Below are 25617 nucleotides of genomic sequence, written 5' to 3'. Positions count from 1 at the left end.
TCCCACTTTTAGGTCTTTGAAAGAGCAGAAGCTTTAGGATCAGGGTTACTCCAACAGGGATGTAAACAAACAACAAGTCAGTTTATTGGGATCTTTGCACAAAATCGTCCAGAGGTGAGATGTTGCTGTAACCTCATGCAGTATTAACAATATTCTTGAGTTTTGATCTCACTTTAAATTTTAAACTCATTAAGTGTTTTAATCACTCCTCATCCCTTACCCCTTTTCTCTTTGTAACATCTCCTTCCAGTGGATCATTTCTGAGCTGGGTTGTTATACCTATTCTATGGTGGTGGTCCCCCTGTATGACACATTGGGCCATGGAGCCATTCGTTACATTATCAACACAGGTAAAAACAGACATGCATAAATATCATTGAGGTTTTCAGAAAATCATTTTTGCTATGCAGAATGACTGATTTCTCTTCTGCTTTCCTAAAGGCAGATGCTTTGTCTCAGTGAATCGTTTTGGCTGGAAGTAACCTGATCTGGGTTATATAGTATATCTCTATGGATCCTGCCATGATACATGATATTATTCTGAAATTATCCCTAATGGATAAACTTTGTATATTTGCAGCCACGCATCGTCTTGCAGCTTGTTCTATTGCTGAACTTAGTGTAGTGTTTATAAGTTTTCCCTTATACATTTTTTCTGTAACAACATTAGCCAATTACTACATATTTTGTTCCAATGACAAGAGCTAACAATTAATCTATCATTTAGTAACCTCACTTTATGCATGTATTTTATTTTGAACATTATGGGTCTTGAGCCTTAACATTGCACCCGTCTTACTGGGATTTCTGCCTGGCAGGGTAAATTCTATTATGTAATAGACTTCCCCAAAAAAATGAGACTCTCTCTCCCTACAAATAGAATTTTAAAGTTCTAGGGTCCCAATCCTGCAAAGCACTTAAGCACATGCTTAACTTTAAGCATCGGAGCCAATGGGACAACTCACAAGCTTAAAGTTAAGCCCCTTCTTCAAACTTTGCAAGATCAGGGCTCAGGACCGTAAGAGCAAAATATAAAGTCTTTTATAAAGGCTCAAAAACTGAGCACAAGGCTGTACAATTGTTTTGCAGGGACTGGTCTGAGCCATAATAATGCAAAAGCAGGGCAGATTTTTAGTGGCATCTAACTTTATAACCCATATGAAAATGAGAATCCTGAATACACACTGCTTTCTCAGAAGGAAGGTTTTTGTGCTATAATCACTTCCCTCAAGACTTCTGGACACTCGTTTGATGTATATTTTTAAAGAATGGGCCAGATCCTCTGAGGATGCAAACTGTCAATTTACAATTAATCGCGGACACAAGTTGAGGATGTATTTCTTTCTTTTTTTTTAAATGTCCTTTCTCTTTTTATGCCCTTTCTTTCCACTGCATCTTACATATTGTACAGATGGCCAATTCCAATTGAGGACAGCGAGAGCTTTTTTTATTGACTTCCGTGGGACCAGGGTTTGGCCCAGTGTGCATTTCAATTTGGCTCAAGGAGAGTTTGGCTGTTATTTCTGTGGCTGCAGGATAGCTCAGGCTCATAACAGCAACCAGGCACTGACAAGATCATTCCAGTGAGAAGAATTATCTCAGTGCTACTATCTGTTCCTTTTATCATTTTGGCTTTGAGTTTCTAACAACCACTTCATACCATTCAGGGTTGGGGTTTTTTTGGGGGTGGGAGGTTCAGTTTTAATATTTTTAATTGAATCCTAAAATAATTGTAGCTGTCGGTTTGATGCACTTTGTGCTACAAACAAATATTTGCCTTACCACTCATTCAATTTCAGATACAGTAGTGTGCTCTGTTCAGTGTTGATTTATGGTGACTAGGGTTAAATATTAAAATGTACTTGTTTCCTAAGAGAAAATATATATTATATTCCAAGCTCTCACGGTATAAATATAAGATGACTGTCAAAGACTGATTAGCAGAGATTACTGTGAAGGTGCAGCTAGTGTTAAATTTAAGTAAAAAAAAAAATTATTTTGTTTTTGTTTTTTAGCTGATATTTCCACAGTAATCTGTGACAAACCAGAAAAAGCCAGAATCCTCCTGGATCACGTGGAGAAAAGAGAAATGCCAAGCTTAAAGTCTATTATTCTGATGGACCCTTTTGAGAAGGACCTAAAGGAAAGAGGGCAAAGATGTGGTGTTCAGGTCCAATCCATGCAGGAAGTAGAGGTGAAGTTCCTATCCCTCTTGTTTAATGTTAGACTCAGAAATAATCAGCTCAGATATTATTTGATGAAATCCAGGAGATGGATGTTCAGTTAAAGCAAGAAGCTGCTTCTCATGAATAAAGTTACATTATTATTAGTAGGCACATTGATCAGCTACTTTTTCTCTTTTATGCTGGATTCTTTTGTTTTATGTATTTTTCTCAGAGGTTTTACTGCAACTAAACTTTGTTCTAAACCGGATCCTGTAGAGATGTCAGGGCAGGATTTTCCTGCTCTTCTTTCTCCCTTTCTGTCTCCAGCTTCCTCAGTCATTTGCAGTTTATTAACAAGCACGTTAATCTGCATATGTTAGAATGGAAATGATTTTGTTAATATTCTTTCAGGCTTGTGGCCGTGAGAGTCGGCGTGTCCCTGTGGTGAGTCCAGTCATTCTTTTCTCCAACCTTTAATTGCGTGTAGTTACTTTAAACAAATTTCACAAATGAAAGAGAGAATAATTTGCCAGAGTGTGCACACCAACCCTGCACTGTGTTTGCATGTTCATTAAATGTAGTGTCTGGTATATTCCTCAGCAGGAGGTGACTGACAATGAAGGATCCTAAAGATGCTCCATTATCTTCTACTAATGGTCTGAGTAGTGGATCTCATTTGCTGAAATGTATGTTATTTGCTTCATAAATTATATCCCCTGAATCCTTAATTAGAACTTCAGGACATAAACCCAAGGAAGCAATAATAGAGGATGAGACTCTACAGTGTTCTTTAAAGAGCTTTGTGAATGCTAAGTGTGAGAATAAGTAGGACAAATTAAACGAACCATCTTCAAAAAACTGCTAAACAAAATTCCTGACTTTAGAATAGATTTCAGACTACATGAATTTAATAGTGTCATTTATGAAAGGCAAATGAGCTACAAGTCAACAATAAGACAGTATAAAAACAACGTAATAATAATTAATGGCTCCAGTTAAGACATCTCGATTGCCAGTCAGAAAAAAACAGGAAACATCTCAGACTAGATTCCTATAGGTTCATCTGGGTCCACATACAAACCCAATCCCTAACCCTAGTTTGAGAGCTCCATCCATCCCCAATCCTAATCCTTGTTCACATCTGCTAACTGGTCCCATCCTTAACTCTTGCCCCAGCCTGCTAACAAGCCTGAATCCTAACTCAAACCCTAATCAGAATATGGACCCACCTACTATCCCAGGGGTCAGCAACCTTCAGCACATGGTCCATCAAGGTAATCCGCTGGCAGGCCGCGAGACACTTTGTTTGCATTGACCGTCCACAGGCATAGCCCCCCGCAACTTCCAGTGGCTGCAGTTCACCGTTCCTAGCCAATGGGAGCTGCAGGAAGCGGTGGCCAGCATGTCCCTGTGGCCTGCAGCTTCCTGCAGCTCTCGTTGGCCGGGAATGGCGAACTGCGGCCACTGGGAGCTGCAGGGGGCCATGCCAGTGGACAGTCAATGTAAACAAAATATCTGGCAGCCTGCCAGTGGATTACTGATGGGCCGCATGCTGAAGGTTGCTGACCCCTGTATTATCCCAACAATAACACTAGACAAAGCTCTTCAGCCTGCCCTCTATCCTAACCTAACTGATGCCTGTCAACTGGCATGAACTCGTAACCTTCACCTGCAGTGTGATCCTACGCCATGAACCTCAGGACACTGACCCACCTCAATCTTCTGTCTCACTTTTGCCCACCAAATAGCTCCAGACATAAGGTTGGGGCTAGTAGGAAGTCATGGGTTATGGTAAACATAAAGGAGTGAGCTAGCATTAGGAATTAAATGTGGATTAATGTTAGGGGAGAGATGGCTTTTTTATTGCAAATCTCATATATGGTGATTTTAATAAAGCCTCAGATCCTGGAGTCATGTTATTTCATAAGAATCTCCATTTTCCTTTTTGGGGGGGGAAGTAAATTTTAGCCTGATTGAGAGAAAAGCTTGAAAACATGTCCTGAGTGAATCCTAACGGTTTAAACCCCAGCCGCAAATAAAAACCACACTCTTTTTAAAATTATAATCCCAGGATTTTTAACCCAATCTCAAGATTTTTGGAGCCTGATTTTACACAAATGAGGTTCAAATGCTGGCCTGGGCTGGATATGTGGGCACAGATGAGGGTTCTAGTCAGAACCAGCACGTGGACCCAGACGACAATTAGGAGTAGAGCAGCAACAGGGCTCTGAGTAGGACTGGGCGTGATGGGAATGGGAGGGCAGGCTATGATAATAGTAAAGGCCTGTGGGGAGGCCCAGGCTAGGGCTGGGGCTGCCAGGGGGCCCTGGGCTAAAGTTAGGCAGCACAGTCTAACTATCCAAGTACAGTCTCTTGTGATGTACTCAGCTTGCTATCCAGTGCTCCTGCCCTTGCTACCACAGCTATGTTGCTATCTTTAGTGAGCTACCTTGATCAAAGCTTGTTTGGGGCTAGTAGTATGGTTGAATATTATGGTTGGGCCTTCTTGCTTTTCCTAGGCAGGGCTAGTGATGGTGTGTGCTAATGGGTTCTGACCAGAGTTAGGCTTGAGGCTGGTTGACATTCTGTTTTTAGAGTTTGTGCCTTTGGGCCATCCTGGCTTTTGATGGTTATAGATGCTGAGGTTGAGACATTTGATGTTGGTTTAGCTGGCCAGTTCTGGCTGTGATAGGGTTTGGATGTGTTGGCCAGAAAAATCTACCTTTGGGTCTGAGGCTGGCTTGTTAGCTTTGATTAGGTAGGGTGCATCCTGTTGGCTAGTTTGGAATAAGTTTAGCATTGGGGCTGGGTGACTGCCTCAGGCTAAGTTTGTGGCTGGAAATGAATATTCTAGGTTCATTTTTAAAAAGCATTTTCTCTTTGAAAAACCTTTTGTGAGGGAAAAAATTTCAAGTGGCTCTACTGTTGACTTCACTGGGTTTGGATTGGGCCCTAAGCACCTTTCACTAGAGAAGAGACTATTTATGAGGTGTGCACAATGCAATCCAATGGTTTCCTGTTAGCACTGCCCCTTTCATTCTTCCACCGTTTTAGAGCTGGACTTGGATTGGTCAATCTGTCATGTTCGTTTACTACATTCTAAAGCAAAGAACAGAATTACAGATGGGGCTGTTATTAGTTTTGTGGAGTTAAAAAAAACTGTGGTGGACATTAAGGGTCCATACCTTCAATCCTTACTCAGGCAAACTCCTTGTGGTCATTAACTCGGAAGTCATTAACTCAGCCCTGAAGTCATTAACTCAGACTTTGTGGTTTGCATATGGACATCTCTAAATCTTGTAATAATAAAAGACAAGTTACTGTTATCTGAGAATTGCTTCCTCTCTCTATTTCAGTGGAGACTTGTGATGTATTTGAGGATAAGGGATAACTTTCATTATTTTATGAGAGTGGCCCTTTACAGCAGAGTCTAGTAGTCAAAACCCATAGCCCTTTATTAGTTGTATCCCCGAATCCTTTTATCTTCCTGTTTCTCTTCCTACTTTATTTTGTTCTTGTATGATTTCTGAGCACTCAGTCCTACAAATCAGACTAAGAGCTAGTACTCTGATGTAATCTCTAGTAGCAGAACTCCCTTTTATTCACCTCCTGTCCTTGTTTCCAAGACAGTCTCCCCACAAGGAAAACATATCCTGACTGCACTGAAACCCTCTATTTCCCTGACACTACCATTTAAAGTGCTCAGCATACTGTCATTAGCCATACTAGGAATCAAAGGGCTTTGTTTGTACTACAGCAAGGGGTGTTCTCACAGAGTAAAAATGGGACAGGTCCTGCAAACACTTACACATGTACATTTGTTTTAGAGGTCTACCCTATTGAACTTCCTACACTGTAAGACTGGACCCTAAAACAGCAGTTGCAGAATTACAGAAGAATAGGATTCGTGTGCCGACACAAGTCACCTTCATGGTCTTGGTGACACTGTGTCTAATTTTACACTCCACAGCACGTCAACTCACAGTAAATGTTCCTTAGGAAACAAAACAATAACCAGAAAAGACAAATCACAATGGGTGGCCACGGCACAGTCATGAGTTATCTTCTGATCAAATGGAAGATGACGTGCGTCATCCCTGCAGAGCCAGCTATGTGTAGCCGGATTCAATTCTAATATTAAGTATAATATTTAAATGATAATTAGCAAAGTTTACCCGATGCGTATGAGTGGATTCCTCCACTACCGCCACCTTTGGAGACTTCTTGGGGTTTCTGTAACTAAAAAATGCACCACGGCAGCACCAGTCAAGAGCATTTTGAAAGCTGTTGAATTAGGTATGGTTTTACTAAGAATGACTGTGGTACTGCTGGGTGCACTCACGGCCAATTATGCAAAAGAGGCCTGTAATTCTGGGTGTGTTACTTTTTGGTGGCCCAACTTGACACACACAGGGCTTGATCTTCATAGCTGCTGAGCACTCACCGATCTTATTGACTTCAATTGCAGATAGCAGCACTCAGCAGTGAAAGTTAGGCCCAACATGTCTCAAACTGGACTTCCAAAAACTAAGGCCCCCAAACATTTAAACATATAACTACATTGTCAGATTAAGGCTGGATGCATGGTAGACAGAAACCTGACTTCCAAATACTTTACAGGTAAAAATGCTGAGTTTAATTTCCTACAGTCTTATTATTTGTTACTTGCATGTATTTGGTGCTTGTGGCTATTTGTGCAAATGCTGGTACCTTCCAAAAATGTCCCTAATTTTTAGAATGAATGAGCATTCAGCCAGAAATTAGAACAATATTTGTTGTTGTTCTTAATAAAAAGTTTATCATCCAGTTAGGGACCAGAAAAAATGCCATGTGACTTAGAGAACCCAACACATGACATGAATAACAAATAGAAAATATCTGTTTTCAAACTCATCATCTATATATTATTCATCCCAACTGTGAGACACTCATGAATAACAAATACAGATGAAGAAAATCAGGATCTGTTAGCAAATAATGTCCTAATCCCCAAAGGGGCCAAATGCTTAAATATTATTTTTAACAAGGAGTTCAAACAGCTGTCATGCAGAAGCTTGAGGACTGTGGTTTTCTTTCATTAGGGAATATAGCATATTATAAGTAGGCAAGAATCTTGCATGATGGACTCATCACACTAAAGCACACTCCTTTAACGCACTTAAACCTAGGGGAAAAGAAGGAAACTAGACCAAATGGATAAACGTACCAGAGGAAGAATTACATTATGTGTTTTTGAAAACTCCAGGAAAAAATCGAAAGGACAGGGTTGAGATATTATTGGTTCAATAAAGAAGTGAGCACAAAGGCTAATGATGCTAACCTGTGACTCTATAATTTCCTTTTTCTTTGTGTATTTCTAGCCTCCTCGACCAGAAGATCTGTCAATTGTCTGTTTTACTAGTGGCACTACAGGTAACAGAACAGACATTTTAATCGAAATACATTACATTAGACTACCAAAATCAATCTGAATACAGCTCACCATGTATAAACACAGTCTAGTTCTGGCATATATAGAACAATGGTATTTGTTTTATGTCTATTAAGTGTGTGTGTGTGTGTGTGTTATATCCAAATATATATAAAATTATAATCAAATAAAAAACTTAGACTACACTGGTATAAAAATGCAGAAAAATTATTTTTTGTAACTCCTTAAATAATATATTTTGGCAATATGATTTTCCAAGTGTATGAAAATGTACTCTGTGTGTATCTGTTGGATTTTTTAAAAATTTCTCTCTGCAGATGTAAAAAAAAAGAGCATAACTGATACTTATTCCCAGTATCCACCATGACATAAAAGCATAACACTTCAAAATAGAAAAGCAAAAATAGAAACCTAGAGCTAATCCTCTTCCAAGAGTTCTTCAAGCATCAATCCGAATTCATATTGCAGCATGCAGCAGTTATCTGTGGATTAGGAACACATTCCAGAAATGCACTTTAGTCCTGAAATACTGATTAAAATACCACTCTTTTGCCCACATCTGTCATAGAATCATAGAATATCAGGGTTGGAAGGGACCCCAGGAGCTCATCTAGTCCAACCCCCTGCTCAACGCAGGACCAATCCTCAACTAAACCATCCCAGCCAGGGCTTTGTCAAGCCTGACCTTAAAAACTCTAAGGAAGGAGATTCTACCACCTCCCTAGGTAACCCATTCCAGTGCTTCACCACCCTCCTAGCGAAAACGTTTTTCCTAATATCCAACCTAAACCTCCCCCACTGCAACTTGAGACCATTACTCCTTGTTCTGTCATCTGCTACCACTGAGAACAGCCTAGATCCATCCTCTTTGAAATCCCCTTTCAGGTAGTTGAAAGCAGCTATCAAATCCCCCCTCATTTCTTTTCTTCTGCAGACTAAACAATTCCAGTTCCCTCAGCCTCTCCTCATAAGTCATGTGCTCCAGCCCCCTAATCATTTTTGTTGCCCTCTGCTGGACTCTTTCCAATTTTTTCACATCCTTCTTGTTGTGTGGGGCCCCAAACTGGACACAGTACTCCAGATGAGGCCTCTCCAATGCCGAATAGAGGGGAATGATCACGTCCCTCAATCTGCTGGCAGTGCCCCGACTTATACAGCCCAAAATGCCATTAGCCTTCTTGGCAACAAGGGCACACTGTTGACTCATATCCAGCTTCTCGTCCACTGAAACCTCTAGGTCCTTTTCTGCAGAACTGCTGCCTAGCCACTCGGTCCCTAGTCTGTAGCAGTGCATGGGATTCTTCTGTCCTAAGTGCAGGACTCTGCCCTCGTCCTTGTTGAACCTCATCAGATTTCTTTTGGCCCAATCTTCTAATTTGTCTAGGTCCCTCTGTATCCTATCCCTACCCTCCAGCGTATCTACCACTCCTCCCAGTTTAGTGTCGTCTGCAAACTTGCTGAGGGTGCAATCCACACCATCCTCCAGATCATTAATGAAGATATTGAACAAACTGGCCCTAGGACTAACCCTTGGGGCACTCCACTTGATACCGGCTGCCAACTAGACATGGAGTCATTGATCACTATCCGTTGAGCCTGATGATCTAGCCAGCTTTCTATCCATCATATAGTCCATTCATCCAGCCCCTACTTCTTTAACTGTCTGTTCTTGGGGTTGTCTATCACTCTGTACTACCCACTAGTGTCCTCAAAATGACTTCCTTTGTGGTAGCCAAGCAAGAGTCAACAACTGAAACTGAACGGCTTTGTTCTGAGTTACCTTCCAAGAACAGAATTGTCTATTGCTTGATAAGCACAGAATGTAGGCAGCACAAGAGTCTAGGCTGTGACCTGCCATCTACTGGGGAGAATGTGTATTGCAGAATAGGTAAGTGTGTTTATCAGTTCCAAATACAGTATTTAATGCTGCAAGTCTATTAAAAGCATCTTTTCCTCTGCATCATATATGTTTTACTGTGGGAAGTTATACCTGAAGTGTTCTGCGTTGCGGAGAATGCAAATCAATGAACAAAGGGAGGTTTTTTTGTTCCATTAAGAACTTTATAATGAGTGTCCTTTATAAAGTAAAGAGTGAACATGGTACGGAATAAATGCCTACGGTGGTGTACATTCTAAATATTGGACAAACCACGGCAAAGTCACTATAACTGTCAGATATTTGCTTTTAGTTTAATGGCATCCACCGTACATATATGAGTCCCAGAGGCTAGCCTGACAGACTAGTGGTAAAATGACACACTACGATGGTAGGCAATAGAACACAGCAATCATAGAATCATAGAATATCAGGGTTGGAAGGGACCCCAGAAGGTCATCTAATCCAACCCCCTGCTCAAAGCAGGACCAATTCCCAGTTAAATCATCCCAGCCAGGGCTTTGTCAAGCCTGACCTTAAAAACCTCTAAGGAAGGAGATTCTACCACCTCCCTAGGTAACGCATTCCAGTGTTTCACTACCCTCTTAGTGAAAAAGTTTTTCCTAATATCCAATCTAAACCTCCCCCACTGCAACTTGAGACCATTACTCCTCGTTCTGTCATCTGCTACCATTGAGAACAGTCTAGAGCCATCCTCTTTGGAACCCCCTTTCAGGTAGTTGAAAGCAGCTATCAAATCCCCCCTCATTCTTCTCTTCTGCAGGCTAAACAATCCCAGCTCCCTCAGCCTCTCCTCATAACTCATGTGTTCCAGTCCCCTAATCATTTTTGTTGCCCTTCGCTGGACTCTCTCCAATTTATCCACATCCTTCTTGAAGTGTGGGGCCCAAAACTGGACACAGTACTCCAGATGAGGCCTCACCAATGTCGAATAGAGGGGAACGATCACGTCCCTCGATCTGCTCGCTATGCCCCTACTTATACATCCCAAAATGCCATTGGCCTTCTTGGCAACAAGGGCACACTGCTGACTCATATCCAGCTTCTCGTCCACTGTCACCCCTAGGTCCTTTTCCGCAGAACTGCTGCCTAGCCATTCGGTCCCTAGTCTGTAGCTGTGCATTGGGTTCTTCCGTCCTAAGTGCAGGACCCTGCACTTATCCTTATTGAACCTCATCAGATTTCTTTTGGCCCAATCCTCCAATTTGTCTAGGTCTTTCTGTATCCTATCCCTCCCCTCCAGCGTGTCTACCACTCCTCCCAGTTTAGTATCATCCGCAAATTTGCTGAGAGTGCAATCCACACCATCCTCCAGATCATTTATGAAGATATTGAACAAAACCGGCCCCAGGACCGACCCTTGGGGTACTCCACTTGATACCGGCTGCCAACTAGATATGGAGCCATTGATCACTACCCGTTGAGCCCGACAATCTAGCCAGCTTTCTACCCACCTTGTAGTGCATTCATCCAGCCCATACTTCCTTAACTTGCTGACAAGAATACTGTGGGAGACCGTGTCAAAAGCTTTGCTAAAGTCAAGAAACAATACATCCACTGCTTTCCCTTCATCCACAGAACCAGTAATCTCATCATAAAAGACGATTAGATTAGTCAGGCATGACCTTCCCTTGGTGAATCCATGCTGGCTGTTCCTGATCACTTTCCTCTCATGCAAGTGCTTCAGGATTGATTCTTTGAGGACCTGCTCCATGATTTTTCCAGGGACTGAAGTGAGGCTGACTGGCCTGTAGTTCCCAGGATCGTCCTTCTTCCCTTTTTTAAAGATTGGCACTACATTAGCCTTTTTCCAGTCATCCGGGACTTCCCCGGTTCGCCACGAGTTTTCAAAGATAATGGCCAATGGCTCTGCAATCACAGCCGCCACTTCCTTCAGCACTCTCGGATGCAACTCGTCCGGCCCCATGGACTTGTGCACGTCCAGCTTTTCTAAATAGTCCCTAACCACCTCTATCTCCACAGAGGGCTGGCCATCTCTTCCCCATTTTGTGATGCCCAGCGTAGCAGTCTGGGAGCTGACCTTGTTCGTGAAAACAGAGGCAAAAAAAACATTGAGTACATTAGCTTTTTCCACATCCTCTGTCACTAGTTTTGCCTCCCTCATTCAGTAAGGGGCCCACATATTCCTTGGCTTTCTTCTTGTTGCCAACATACCTGAAGAAACCCTTCTTGTTACTCTTGACATCTCTGGCTAGCTGCAGCTCCAGGTGCGATTTGGCCCTCCTGATAACATTCCTACATGCCCGAGAGCCTTTGCTGTGTTCTGGGCTGAGAATGTTGTGGACACAGTCTGCTCAGCCTGCATGGGGGATGAAATCATTTCACTTCTCAGCCGCGAGCCCCTGGGCGACTCAGATTCTGCACTCACATTGTGTGCACAGAGCTGTGTCCAGAACTCCTTGTCCAGACACTAAACACATCCTCTAGGAGTTGGGACAGCAACTGAAGGAAGAACTGTAGGATCCTCCATGCTCAGAGAGGATGTTTATTAGTAAACTCAGGAGTGGATTTTAATTTTTGTATATGATTCATAGGATCAGACATACAAAATGCCTTCACAGAAGGAAGAGAGAGGTTGACTCTGAGATGTTTGGACTCACCTTCATTTTTTTTTCCTGATTTGTCAACACAACTCCTAACTGTGCATGAGGCAATGGTTGTTGCTAAGAGTGGAAATGTACATGAAACATTTTTATGCAACTCTGTGTACTGACTGCTCTGAAAAAACACCCTTCAGTTTTTCAAGTACAGACCAGTGACTAATCTTCCAAGGAAACCTATCTCCAGCAGAGCCAATTGGATGTTGATGAAGGCTTTCCATGGTTCAGCAGAATTCTCCAGTAACTCATGGATCCTAACTTGGTATAAGCAGTAGGGTGACCAGACAGCAAGTGTGAAAAATCGGGAGAGGGGGTGGGGGGTAATAGGAGCCTATATAAGAAAAAGTCCCAGAAATCGGGACTGTCCCTATAAAATCAGGACATCTGGGCACCCTAATAAGCCGCCATTTACAGGCTCAGAAATGACACTGGATGAGAAGTGTCATATAAGAAGTGGCAGACAAGCTCCTCACTGAAGTGACACCTGAAGACTGTCATATTCTGGTTATTGATTAACTGCCCGGAATCACTTACCATTGTTGATACTCCTCAGTTGTGCATCTGTGTCCATGTGCTGTGCTATCTTGAGGATATTTTGTGCTGTCATCTCTGTGAAGCAAATTCAAGTAGAGGATACTTTAATGATGAGTACTGGTTGATCATAGGATGACTATGAGCCGCCAATGTGATATGGTCGTGAAAAAAGCTAATGCAGTCTTGGGATGCATTAGGAGAGGTATTTCCAGGAGGGATAAGGAGGTCTTAGTACCGTTATACAAGGCAGTGGTGAGACCTCACCTGGAATACTGTGTGCAGTTCTGGTCTCCCAGTTTAAGAAGGATGAATTCAAACTGGAACAGGTACAGAGAAGGGCTACTAGGATGATCCGAGGAATGGAAAACTTGTCTTATGAAAGGAGACTCAAGGAGCTTGGCTTGTTTAGCCTAACTAAAAGAAGGTTGAGGGGAGATATGATTGCTCCCTATAGATATATCAGAGGGATAAATACCAGAGAGGGAGAGGAATTATTTAAGCTCAGTACCAATGTGGACACAAGAACAAATGGATATAATCTGGCCACCAGGAAATTTAGACTAGAAATTAGACGAAGGTTTCTAACCATCAGAGGAGTGAAGTTTTGGAACAGCCTTCCAAGGGAAGCAGTGGGGGCAAAAGATCTATTTGGCTTTAAGATTAAACTCGATAAGTTTATGGAGGAGATGGTATGATGGGATAACATGGTTTTGGTAATTAAATATTCATGGTAAATAGGCCCAATGGCCTGTGATGGGATATTAGATGGGGTGGGATCTGAGTTACCCAGGAAAGAATTTTCTGTAGTATCTGGCTGATGAATCTTGCCCATATGCTCAGGGTTTAGCTGATCGCCATATTTGGGGTCGGGAAGGAATTTCCTCCAGGGCAGATTGGAAGAGGCCCTGGAGGTTTTTCGCCTTCCTCTGGGGCACGGGTCACTTGCTGGAGGATTCTCTGCTCCTTGAAGTCTTTAAACCATGATTTGAGGACTTCAATAGCACAGACATAGGTGAGAGGTTTTTTGCAGGAGTGGTGGGTGAAATTCTGTGGCCTGTGTTGTGCAGGAGGTCAGACTAGATGATCATAATGGTCCCTTCTGACCTAAATATCTATGAATCTATGAATGACTTAAAAATAAAGGGGGGAAAAGCTAATATGCTGTTGTTCCATCCAGGATGGGTTCTGGGAAAGGACTTGTAGCAAAGTGAACTCTGTTTGCCTGGACATTCTGTCAAATAGTCCCAGGCTTCTGGTGATTAAGGTTATGAAAACTGGTGCTCTTCTCTGATGTGTTTAGTGTCACAAATACTCTGGGACACTGAATTCAGCTGTTATTCACATAGAAAAAGGGGGAGGAAGGAAGGGATATATTTACCGAATTTCCTATTTGCAATGGTGATGATGATGGTTTGAGCAAACGGAGCAGATGTTCTGGATTATCTGAATATGCAATGAAAATCTTCACGGACCGAATAAGTGAATAAGTGTTGAAAGAAACTAAGAATCCATCTCATTTCCCAGGATCTCTGAAGATTTCTCGCTGGGTACTGAAAGAAAAACACTTAATTGATATAGTTGGGGGTATATATTCTAGGATGCATTTCAGCGAGGTAATCAAACTAAGGAAGAGTATCCAATAATTTGTTTGAAGAAAAATTCACGGGGGCAGGTTTCTCTTGCTGGTCTGAACAAGAAATGGATGAGTGGACTGGTGCATTCACAAGTTTCTCCTGAAGTCAACTCTGTGGAAGTACAGCTACCCTCTGAATTGTACAGGCTGATTTGAGAAAAAATTTTTTGGCAAGACACACAATGTAAGACGAGCAGTTTCTTGGTCTCCTATGCACATCTACTTTTTAGCTTGGCTCACAGAATTCTTTCTGTCTGGATTCCCATGCCTGTGAGGCTGCCTTTTCCCCCACCCATGAATATATTCGTACTTTATAAGAAAACCTGCCTTATCAAGCAAGCATCTGACAGTCTGCGTGTAGCACTGAAACTTGCTGGTGGCAGAATGGTTAGCTCTCTCCCTGACTATGGGTTATGAAACAGAATGGCGTGCATGTACGTTACACCAAAATCGTACAACATTTTAGAACTCTTTCTATGTAATATAGTAACTTTGCCAATTTTTTGGTAAAAATGTTTTGGTTTTAAAGATGGGATTAAAGTGCTTGGAACACTGTTTAAAGACATGTTCTAAAATACTCTACATGTTATAAATGTCCAGTTCATTCCAATAAATATGTTCAGTGGCAAATGTTTGTGTTCAGGGTTCACTTAATCCGTCTGAATGTTGTGTGAATTTGGTGTTCATGCAATGAAGGGAGAACGAAGAGAACACGCATTGTGCAGTCTTGTCCATGAGGCTCTAACTGAGCTCAACACCCCTGCTGTTCCTGGGCAGTAACTGCTGATAGTGCTGACCTATGCAGGGTCTTTGTGATCTGAAGAAGTATCCACAGAGGGAGTGGCATGGTACCTGCAAAGTTTGTGAACTGAAGAGGAATTGAAGCCCAGTCCCTAAAAGATAGCCTGATACATTAACCTCCAAGCCACTGAGACCCCTTCTAAATGCCAGGGGCATGATTCATTTATCCAGGGAGCAAATTCTGCCTGGACGTATAGTTTGGGCAGGCCCATTTACTTCAGTGGGATTCAACAGGGCATGGTTTGATTCATCATGCACCTGTTATATGACAAACTGCTCCATCTACTTTTTGTTAAAGAATGAAGGCTTCTTTGAGGGCCAGTTCCACCCAGCCCGTCCCAGGAAGTACAATACAGTGGCTCAGTCTGATTTTAAAACTAATCTACTTACCATTTATGGAGGGGAAATACGGCCTCCTTCTGACAATTTACTCACACTGAGTAGCAACTTACTCTGTGACTAGTCCCTTTTAAGAGTGATGAAGAGGGTTGGTGCTGAGGCAAAGGAAGATATGTCAAGTCCTAGTCACTAGCACTTCAAGGTCGGGAGTCCCTTTACTGCTCCTGACCATGGTCCTGAGAATGGATCGATGCTAGGTGTTTTCTATTATTTACATGCTCAGAAGTATTTAATGTTCTGTGCTGACTGTGTCCTATTTGCCTAGGGGTAAGAAGTGCTGCAGTTTTATCTGTGGCCCTGTGTGTTACCCAGTAATCTCTACACTTTGGTGTATTGAGAGGTGTGAACATCAGAAACGTTATTCAAGTGGCCATGAAGAAGCCAAAACTCAGAATAGAGAAGACAGTGGTGCTAATGTCAGTGAACTGCCAAAGAAACCTTCAAGTTAAGAGCTCATTCTTAGCCAAAATCTCGGTGACTGGTCTGTGTGTCAAATGGTATCTTGAGCAGCTGCAAACAGAGAAGAAAACCTTCAGTTAAAACATGCTATGCTTATTTTACAGTAATACTTTATAAAAAGTTGCATATCATTCTTAAATCCTCTGATTCAATGGCTGATTCACAGTATCTGGCCCAGAGAATGAGCAATAAAATCATGTTATTGGTCTTCTGTGTGTTTATATTGAACATGTATATATTATATCTTTGTATATTTTATTGCATAGAAACAACTCATTTGTGAAAATTGCTATTTTAGAATTCAGGAAGGGACACTGAAAAGAATTTTAACATCTCCAGGTCTTAGAAGCCTTTGAAAATTTACTACAGGGTCTTTTATTAATGCTGTTTCTTTTTTCTTTTTTTTTCTTTTCAGGGAACCCCAAAGGTGCTATGCTGACTCACAGGAATATGATTGCTGATTTGGCAGGCTTTCTGAAAGTGACAGAGGTGAATACCTTGATCTAGAGAGTGTTACCGCATCCTTTGATTTTTTCAGTTTGAATTTTTGGGTTATTTCAGATCTATCGAAGATGTGGAAATATGCTCAAGGAGATAAGTGAAATCTCACTCTTGGGGCCCAAGTCATTGAAATGGGAGCAAGGTTAAGCCCTTAGTGGTGAATGACAGTAGATTTTCCCCCTCAACTACGGCACATGCATTTGGGGCCTGCTCCTGCGAGATGCTGACTGCTTTTAGGGAGCACCCTCAACTCTCATTAAGTCAATGAGTTGATCTTGCAGTACTGGGCCCCTGGTCAAGGCCAAAGAACCCAGTAAAATTGTGACTCATGCTTAGAACTTAAAAAATGACGACAAGCTTCCCAGGGATGCCCAAACAATAAACCAACCCCTAGAGAAAATTAATTTCCCACATGTTCGTTATTTGTTTGCTAGCCATCGTTCTGCACACAATGTATATAACGTATATGATAACCTATGCAACATATTTTAAATATTACAAAAATCATTTTATTTATATTAAAACACAACTTGTTACATCCTGTATTTTGAGTATGATATATGTGACACTGTGTAACATAATTTTTAAAAAATAGAAAACTGGCCAGTTTTTATATGGTGCAGTACATTTAAAACATGCATTTGGAGACCATACTTCCTATATGGGAAACAGCATTGCTGAAGCACAGATTAATCATGTTAATAGACTGCTAATACTTAAGTGGTGGAAAGAATCTACTGGTACACCGTAAAAGGTCCATTGGCTGAACTATTACAGTTAAAGAAACAATGTACTGTTAACACACCCACCTGTTTCCTGGCTTGAATCTGTAAAGGTTCCCGGGTGTAAATCCCAGTCCTGCAAATACTCATGCATGTGATGAGAGTAATCCCACTGAACTTGTTCAAGTATCTGCAGGATTGGGGCCTCATTAATGATCACCATAAAGTGTCAATGGGACCGTTGACAGTAGTAAGAACTAAGAGCTTGACCCTGCAAGATACTGAGCACCCTCAAGTTCAAGGGAGTTTGAGGCTATTCTGAATTTTGCAGAATCAAGCTCCAAAGGCCTGATACAATGTCCATTGCAGGAAATAGGATTTTTTCCATTGATTTCAAAGGGTATTGGTTCAAGACCTCAGACTGCCATTAATAGGGTTGCTAACTTTCTAACTGCACAAAACTGAACACCCTTGCTCTGCCCCTACCTTGCCCATTCTCTGAGGCCCCACCCCCACTTACTCCATCCCCGCCCTGTCGCTCGCTGTCCCGCACTCTCACTCTCTCGCTCATTTTTACCAGGCTGGGGCAGGGGGTTTCAGTGCAGGGGAGGGTGAGGGCTCGGGGGGGGAGCGGCCTAGAAATGAGGGGTTCAGGATATGGGAGGGGGCTCCGGGCTGGGTCAGGGGATTGGGTGCATGCTCAGGGGTGTGGCCAGGGAGGAGGGGTTTGGGGTACAGGAGAGGGCTCTGGGCTGGGGGGGGTGGAGCTGAGGAGTTTGAAGTGTGGGAAGGGGCTCCAGGCTGAGATAGGAGGTTGGGGTGTGGGAGGGGGGTACTGGGGCTGGGCTGGGGGTGCAGGTTCTGCGGTGGGGCCAGAAACCAGGAGTTCAAGGTGCGGGAGGGGGTGTGGGCTTCTGGAGGGAGTTTGGGTATGGGAGGGCACTCAGGGCTGGGGCAGTTGTGTGGGAGGGGGTGTGGCTCCAGGAGGGAGTTTGGGTGTGGGAGGGGGCTTAGGGCTGGGGCAGGGGAGGGGATGCGGTGTGCAGGCTCCGGGAGGGAGAGTGTGTGCGGGAGGGAGCTTAGGGTTGCAGGCTGGGGCAGGGGATTGGGTGCGGGCTCTGGGGTGGGGCCAGGGATGAGGGGTTTGGTGTGCAGGAGGGGGCTCGGGGCTGGGGGTTGAGCTGAGGGGTTGAGCGTGTGGGAGGGAGCTCCCGGCTGGAGCAGGGGGTTGGAATGCAGGAGGGGGTGCAGGTTCCAGGCAGTGCTTAGTTTCGGGGGCTCCATGGAAGCGGTGACATGTTCCTTGGCTCCTAGGGTTAGGCGCGGCTCTGTGCGGTGAGTGCTGCCTTCGCGTGCAGGCACCGCCCCCCGCAGCTCCCATTGGCTGCGTTTTACAAATGAACTGACTTTTTCTTTTATTTTTCTAAAAAGTGTTTGTCAAATGCCAAGGAAAGGCACTTCCACAGCAGCCAAGTGTTTACCCTGGAACAAGCCTGATCATATTTGCCAAATATAAAATAAAATACTGTCATTGTTGGTTTTGGGGAGAAAAAACAAAGATTTTCATTTTTTGAAAAATATTGCATCAAAGGCACAAAATATTTCCTTTTTAGCAAAACTGGAAAAATATGACTTTTTTCTTCAGTGATGAGACTGGTTTTTCGCAGCTGTACTTATGGATAAGGAGACCAGTTTGAAGAAACACTTGCGGGTAGACTAGCAGATCTCAGTACCTTAGTTTCCTGTACACAAGAGAATATTCAGGCTGCCGTATAAAAGAACAGGTGAAAAAAAGACCCTGAAAACACTAAATTCTTATCACACCTGACCTCAGGCGGTGACAGGAAAACCTGCCCCAAAGAGAGTCAATCTCAATATTCCTTTCAATGGGAAAGCAACTAAGGCGCTTCTGTTACACGCCATTATTTTGTACCTTGTGTTGACATATACAGCAGAGTAATGGGAGTGCAAAGTGGATGTGAAATGATACCATTGTGATTGAGCAAGGTTTTAAACCCCCTTTGCCCTGTGTACAAGGTGCAGCGTAATGGATAATCAAGCCATCAGTTTCTGTAATTGTTGTAATATGGCTATCCCTACACCTTGGGGAACTGTTTTATGTAGAGAAGTTTCTTTTTTGTTTTTTAGCTTTCCTTGTGTTGTATGGAATATGTGAGGCTAAGGGCCTTTGTTAAATTCCAGTCCAATAAGACACAATACGAAATCTTAGCAAACCAAACAGTTTTTTTTCTTTTTATAATTTATTCAGCCTCTTTCTTCCCCCACATCTGTCTCTGGGGCACCGATAACGTAGATGCTTAAAATTGGAAGAAACACTAACCAAAACGAATTAATTTTTGCAGCTCAGTAATCCAACATATTATTCTGACTAAAATCAATAATTAACCTCTGCAAAAAATCTGGCATCTTTCAATCTAACGGCCTGAATCTGCACTTGGATCTGCACAAGTGGCCCTTGTGCTTCTGCAGAGCTCCACTAACTTCAGGGGGGATGCACATGGGCTAAAGGGGCCGTCTGTTTGAATCCAGTTGCAGGATCAGGATTGTAATTAGGAGGAAAGAACCCATATCTGTACACGATTAAACTTTTGATACAAATTTTCTGCTTAATAAGCCCAAATCTTCAAACCTAGACATCATGGCTAGGAGCCAGACTGTCAGCTGTGTTAAGCTCACTCCACACTGGCAGAGTGGCACAAAACAACTTTAAAGCTACCCTAATGGGACATCTTGAAGATCCCACCAAGATGGAGGAATGCTGGCCTAGTGTAAAGCTGGGGTGGCCAGCTTTATGCAATCCCCCTGCTAACCCTTGGTTCAGGGGCATGTAAGGGTCGGATGGATGAAGAAAAAGGTATTCCAGGAGCAAAAGAAAGTTTGAGGTAGAACAGAAAGTATTCCACCAATCCCCAGCCAGCAGAGCAGCCCTGGGGCACCATTCAAACTTATCTCGGGGGCCATTTTGGCCCCTGGCAGTCCCAGTATTGACAGAGCTCTTCTCTACCTCGGCTGCACTGAGCCTGAGGGGAAGTGTGAATGTGTACTCCGTGCAGCTGAGCACTGTGCCGTAATAGTTAAATTCTGAATCTGGGCACTTGAAATGCCAGACACCCATTTTGAGGCAAATGCCAATTTGAGTGTGCAAATCTTTATTTGATCACCTCACTTTAAAAGCCTATGTAGGAAAATTTGTTCCTCGGTGTCAGCAACTGTCTGCAGTATGAGCTTGATAAATACACTTTTGCAGCGGGGAGAGTTCTCCATTGCTCTCTATGTACATCCTTGCACTCTTTACTACTCCTGCTAACTTAGCTTCATTGATGTTGTGGCCTAACGCTTCGCTTCGTATGCTGCTCTCTCTCTCTCTCTCTCGATAATCTTTACCCTTTTGCTCCTCTGGTGCCTTTTTCTTTTTATTATTTTATGACTCTCTTGTTGTCTTCCTGTCAGTGTTTCTTTTCTTTCTGTCTCCCATGCCCTTCACCTGCAGAAAGTGATCTTTCCGAGACAGGACGATGTGCTCATCTCCTTCCTGCCTCTGGCTCACATGTTTGAAAGAGTTATACAGGTAAGAAACCTGTCTGAACTAACTAGGCCTTGTGGGGCTCCTTGTGTTTTCTTCCAGAGTCAGTGGGCTCCTTCTTGTGAGGATGTATACATTTCCTATTTGCCTTTAGCACACATATTTGAGAAAATGGTACAGGTAAGGTCATGGGGTCAGTGGAAGTCCTCTGTTTCCACACTAAAAAATAACAAAATAAAATTGTAAACACGGCAAAATACTCCACAATATACTGGAGAGCTCAAACAGATTGTACTCCAAAATTTTCATGGGTGCAGATTCTGATCTCATTTGCACAGGTAAATCTGGGGCAACTCTAATAGAGTCTCTGCAGCGTAACTGAGATTAGAAAATGGCACGTGCAGAAATAATTATGTTTTGGAGGCAAAAGATATCTATTATTTTGGGAGGGCAGCTTTTCAAAGTATTATAGAACCAGCAATCATGGTGGTTAAAATAATATTGCACGTATTCTTTATCAACTCCACTCTTTTTATGGTGTCAGATTTGCAGAAACTGAAAAGCAGGAAAAAACCCCACAGTGGTGACACATGCAGTCTTCCTGGCAGATCAGTGTATAATGCACAATAAGTGGAAGCCATCATCTCTTGGAAATAATGACAAGTAGAAGTACTGACTCATGCCAGCCCATATAAGTGACTTCACTTTCTTTCCAAATAAGGCAGATGATAGCTGCCGGTCTGAAAATCCATGAACTAGAGATTGGCCAGAACTCTGACGTTTGGATCTGGATTCAGTTCTGACTCAAATGTCCCAAAACGTAGCGGGGGCTCAGATTCTGTGGTCAGATTTGGACATACGCCATGTTTTTTGGATCAGAATCTGAACCCAAGCTTTCCCAAAGTTTTTTGCGTTTTTTTTTTTGTTTTTTTGGGTGGGATTTTAGGTTTGGAGTTCTGCTTTGGGCCTAACTCTAATAACAGCTAGACCAGACTTAAATTACTGTTTGCCATGTTAAGAAACCTGCAGGCTCCTGGGATTACTCTTTAAACCTCAGTATCTCGACTACTTACTTTTTTTAAGTGCTCCCTGTGCATATACAGTGACTATTTTTTCCATATGGATCTTTAATTATTTAGCCAGGAACCTGCTGCACATGTGAAGTACAGTATGTGGATAGGACAGGGTGATATTTCTTAAACCCACAAGCTTCTATTGATTAAATTCCTATGGTTTTATAGTCAGTACCTGGAGAGTAAGTATTAACCATGTTGTTGTAGCCGTGCTGATCTCAGGATATTAGAGAGAGAAGGTAGGTGAGGTAATACCTTTGATTGAACCAACTTCTCTTGATGAGAGACAAGCTTATGCAGAGCTCTTAAATGTGGTATAGCTGCATAAATCCCATTAACTCAGTAGGAGTTATACGGCTACTCCCTCATGGCTTTGGAAATGTAAGATTTAAGATGGGGGAGGATTTTCACAGGCACATAAGAGAGTTTAGGTGGTCAACTCCCAATGACTTCCAATGGGAGTTGAGTGCCTATTCCTTATTGTCCTTTGTGTCCTGAAAATTTCCCCTCCATGCCAACAAAAATCCAGCAATTTCAGAGATAAATAAAACTGGTCACTCACTAATACCTAAATACTACAGGGCTCTGATATTAGATACTGCGTTTTTTTCAAAGCCTAAAATGTACAGGGGGAGTTAAGAATTAACTCTCCACACTTGACTCAGAATATCCTTGATTGCTAGCCAGTAATTTCATTTTAAATATGCTCTAAGGTTTTTTACAAAGGAATGCTTCTTTTCACCAAAATAAGAGTGTGCAAATAACTGTGTATATGGTATGTGACACAGACTGGGAGCTCTTATTATTTTTACCTCTTTTCTCACTACCTGAAACTCCCTTTTTCCCCCCTGAGGCCCTCATGGTTCCACACTGCACCCAGACAAGGAATCTTTTGTAGGCCAGAAGACTCAGAACTGACTTAATGCTTGCATCCCAGGGCTGAGTAGATACCTTCACAGTGCTCTCAGCCTCCGCAACAGTGGAATGCATGCCCATGTGCTGGGAATCACATTTGGATCTCCCATTTGCCATTGGGTTAACAACAGGTACATTCTCTCCTCAAAGGAAATGCATATTGGGTTATAGGATATTCTAACAGCTGCATGAAGATAGTCTCAGTCGGCATAAAAAGACATGAAGGAACCTCTGTTAACCACAAAAGGGCTAGCATAGAGATTTCATGAGGAATTATACATTAAAGACTAAATGTTTTCCTAGTCCCCAGCATCAAAGGTGAGTCTAAAGAAAATGGTGTCCAACAGAACATGGAATCACAGGCTGGTCAACCTAACATTCACCTCAATCTTGCCAGAATCCAGTAGAACCCCACAGCCATACAAAGAGCTGTCTGTGAAGTATGCTCCACTGAAAGACAGTTTGTCCCCAATCTGATGCAGTGGTCCTGGAGTGATCATGTAAGAGAACTGTGCAATCTGATTACATGACAACCTAGTAAAGAGATTTAATTGTGGAGTCAGAAAAGTTGCATAATGAGTCATATGGTAAAAATAAAAAAGCAGAAATTGGGAACTTAGGGTGGGAATTTCAAAAGTGGCTTAAAAGCTCAAGCCCCATTGAGTGCAGTGGGACTTCGGGTTCCTAGGTTATTCAAGTGCTTTTGAAAATCGCACCTTTCAGCTTTGATTCCTTTTTCTCCCACAAATTGTGCTAAATTTTGTTTTCTAAACATGAATGCTAAGTAAAGAATCTATGATCAAGGTTCATACAAAATCAGTGTGTTTCTACCCAATGTACTATGTGGTTTAGTTGTTTTTTAAAAAAACCATTAGCCACAATTGTAAATAAAATTTCAGGAATGCGACTTTAAAACAGGGATGGGGTGCTTTGCCACAGTGATTAAATGCAAGGAAATAAGTATTCCGTTTCTCCCCCCGCCCATCACAGTCTATCATATATTGCCATGGGGGGCGAATTGGATTCTTTCAAGGAGATATCCGTCTCTTATCGGATGATATGAAAACATTGCGTCCAACCGTTTTCCCTGTTGTACCTCGATTATTAAATAGAATGTATGATAAGGTAAGTTTCATTTATTCTGTTTGTAGCAATAAAGTCAATAATTGTCTAGTAGTTAACTTAGAGACTTCCCTTAGGTTTGGCCTTTTCCCCTAACTCTCGTACACTTTTTGCCTCACTGCAAATACATTAGACCAGATCCTAGCTGGTGTAAATCTTCATAGCCTTTCTGAAGTCAATGGAGTTATGTCAGCTTATACCAGTTGAGGACCTGGCCCATTGTGTTTTAAAGTGAAATTCTGTGCATGTAGGTCCTGTTCCTGCTCCCACTACAGTCAATGGTGACATTCCCAGTGATTTCACTGGTACAGGATCTGAGCCCCAGAGTAGCACGTATCAAACTTGGATGTGCTAATGCTTTCTCTACTTTTGAGCCTGTGCTGGAGCTTGGTCCTCACTCGCTGCTTGCAGTGACAGGAGAGATATAATGAGCATTCTTAAAAGGGCTTAAATATTTCATGGTCAAGGCTAGCTTTGTGGCTAAAAATCCTTCATACTAAGAGACGGTCATCTGAGAACTCCATGGAAGGTATTTAAGAGGATAGCATATTTTGTAGCCATGTTCAATATGTGTAGAGTTTTTATCCTAAAAGTAAGAGATGGATCTAAAGGCACAAATTACTGATTTAAGCTTTCTGCAAGTTCAGGTCTGTTTGGATCTGCAGTTCTGGTTCCTCATTATCGAGATGGATATGAGGGGGTACTGATATGGAGATCCGGTTCTGGTTGCTCTCTGATAAAACATAAAGATAAAACATAAAGGCCATCATCACCTCAACAAATAACAATATGTGTGCTAGGTGCCAAATTTTCTCATTCAAGTTGCTCAACCCTAGAACTTTATCATAGTTTCACCTAATGGTTGCATATAATAGAAATCATAAAGAAACACTGATCATATAAATGTAGTCAATGCCTCTATTCTCTTGATTTCTCCCCTCTTTTGTCGAAGGGAAAAGTAAGTATATTTCAGAATAGATTGCAACAAAACATAATTTGTACACCTACAACTGCAGTGTAGTAGTCTTAATGATACAGCTGGCATAACGGTAACTTCATTGACATCAGTAGAGTGGTGTCTGCTTTGCCCAGTGGTAAATCTGATTCTGTGACTGTTTTCATAAAGATATTAATACACCCTGTTTTCTTTCTTAGCTGTGTAATCTTTCATGCCATCCTGCATTCTCTTAGATCTTTAGCCAAGCAAATACTCCATTGAAACGTTGGCTTCTGGAATTTGCTGCAGAACGTAAAAAGGCTGAAGTCCAAAGTGGAATCATTAGAAATGACAGTTTATGGGATAAACTATTTTTTAATAAAATCCAGGTAAGAACTTGGAAAAGTGACTGTATAGCTGTTGCTCAAGAAAATAGATGGAATGAAAAATTGCAGTTTTCTACTAGTAGTTTAAAATCAGTGAAGTCAGCTTGGCTGATTTAGAAACAGTGGAATTGAAAAAAAGGAACCTAGAGAGGAGAGAGCACCATTTTTATTTCTCTTTTAATAGAGGCATTTGTTTACTCTGCTTATTTTTGCTATTCACTTTGGGTACTTGGGTGCAATCCATCCCTGTGCGGAGGGTCAGCACAAGGTGTAGGCATCACTGAAGTATTGCTTAAGCGCTGTTTTATGGCCTTAAGGGGTGCATAACATGAAATCTAAGATGGTGAAGAGGCAGCAGAACACTTCGCTTTTTCATGTAAAATCTCAGGAATCTGAGCACATTTTTATGTATTTTTAGGTATCGGCATAAGGGCCTCTGCTCCACAGAAATTAAGTCAGCAGAGAATTTCACCCAGA

General features: G+C 42.2%; 1 protein-coding gene across 7 annotated transcripts in view; it reads left to right on the top strand.

Annotated features, from left to right (window-relative positions):
- Positions 1-25617, top strand: part of ACSL6 (acyl-CoA synthetase long chain family member 6) — a 115045-nt gene that overhangs the window by 70501 nt on the left and 18927 nt on the right. For 6 of the 7 annotated variants that reach the window (XM_048860764.2, XM_048860760.2, XM_048860763.2 and 3 more), the window contains 9 exons: positions 13-114; positions 251-350; positions 2016-2194; positions 2577-2609; positions 7526-7577; positions 16356-16429; positions 20675-20752; positions 23686-23820; positions 25009-25143. In XM_048860764.2, coding sequence (XP_048716721.2) covers positions 13-114; positions 251-350; positions 2016-2194; positions 2577-2609; positions 7526-7577; positions 16356-16429; positions 20675-20752; positions 23686-23820; positions 25009-25143 — 888 coding nt within the window. Of the gene's footprint in view, positions 1-12; positions 115-250; positions 351-2015; positions 2195-2576; positions 2610-7525; positions 7578-16355; positions 16430-20674; positions 20753-20809; positions 20888-23685; positions 23821-25008; positions 25144-25617 lie in introns of all 7 variants that reach the window. The other variant, XM_048860761.2, reaches the window with a different exon arrangement.

Source organism: Caretta caretta, chromosome 8, assembly GCF_965140235.1.
Source record: "Caretta caretta isolate rCarCar2 chromosome 8, rCarCar1.hap1, whole genome shotgun sequence".
Lineage (NCBI taxonomy): Eukaryota > Metazoa > Chordata > Testudines > Cheloniidae > Caretta > Caretta caretta.
Note: the sequence above shows the minus strand (reverse complement) of the source record. Positions and strands in the feature narration are given on the sequence as shown.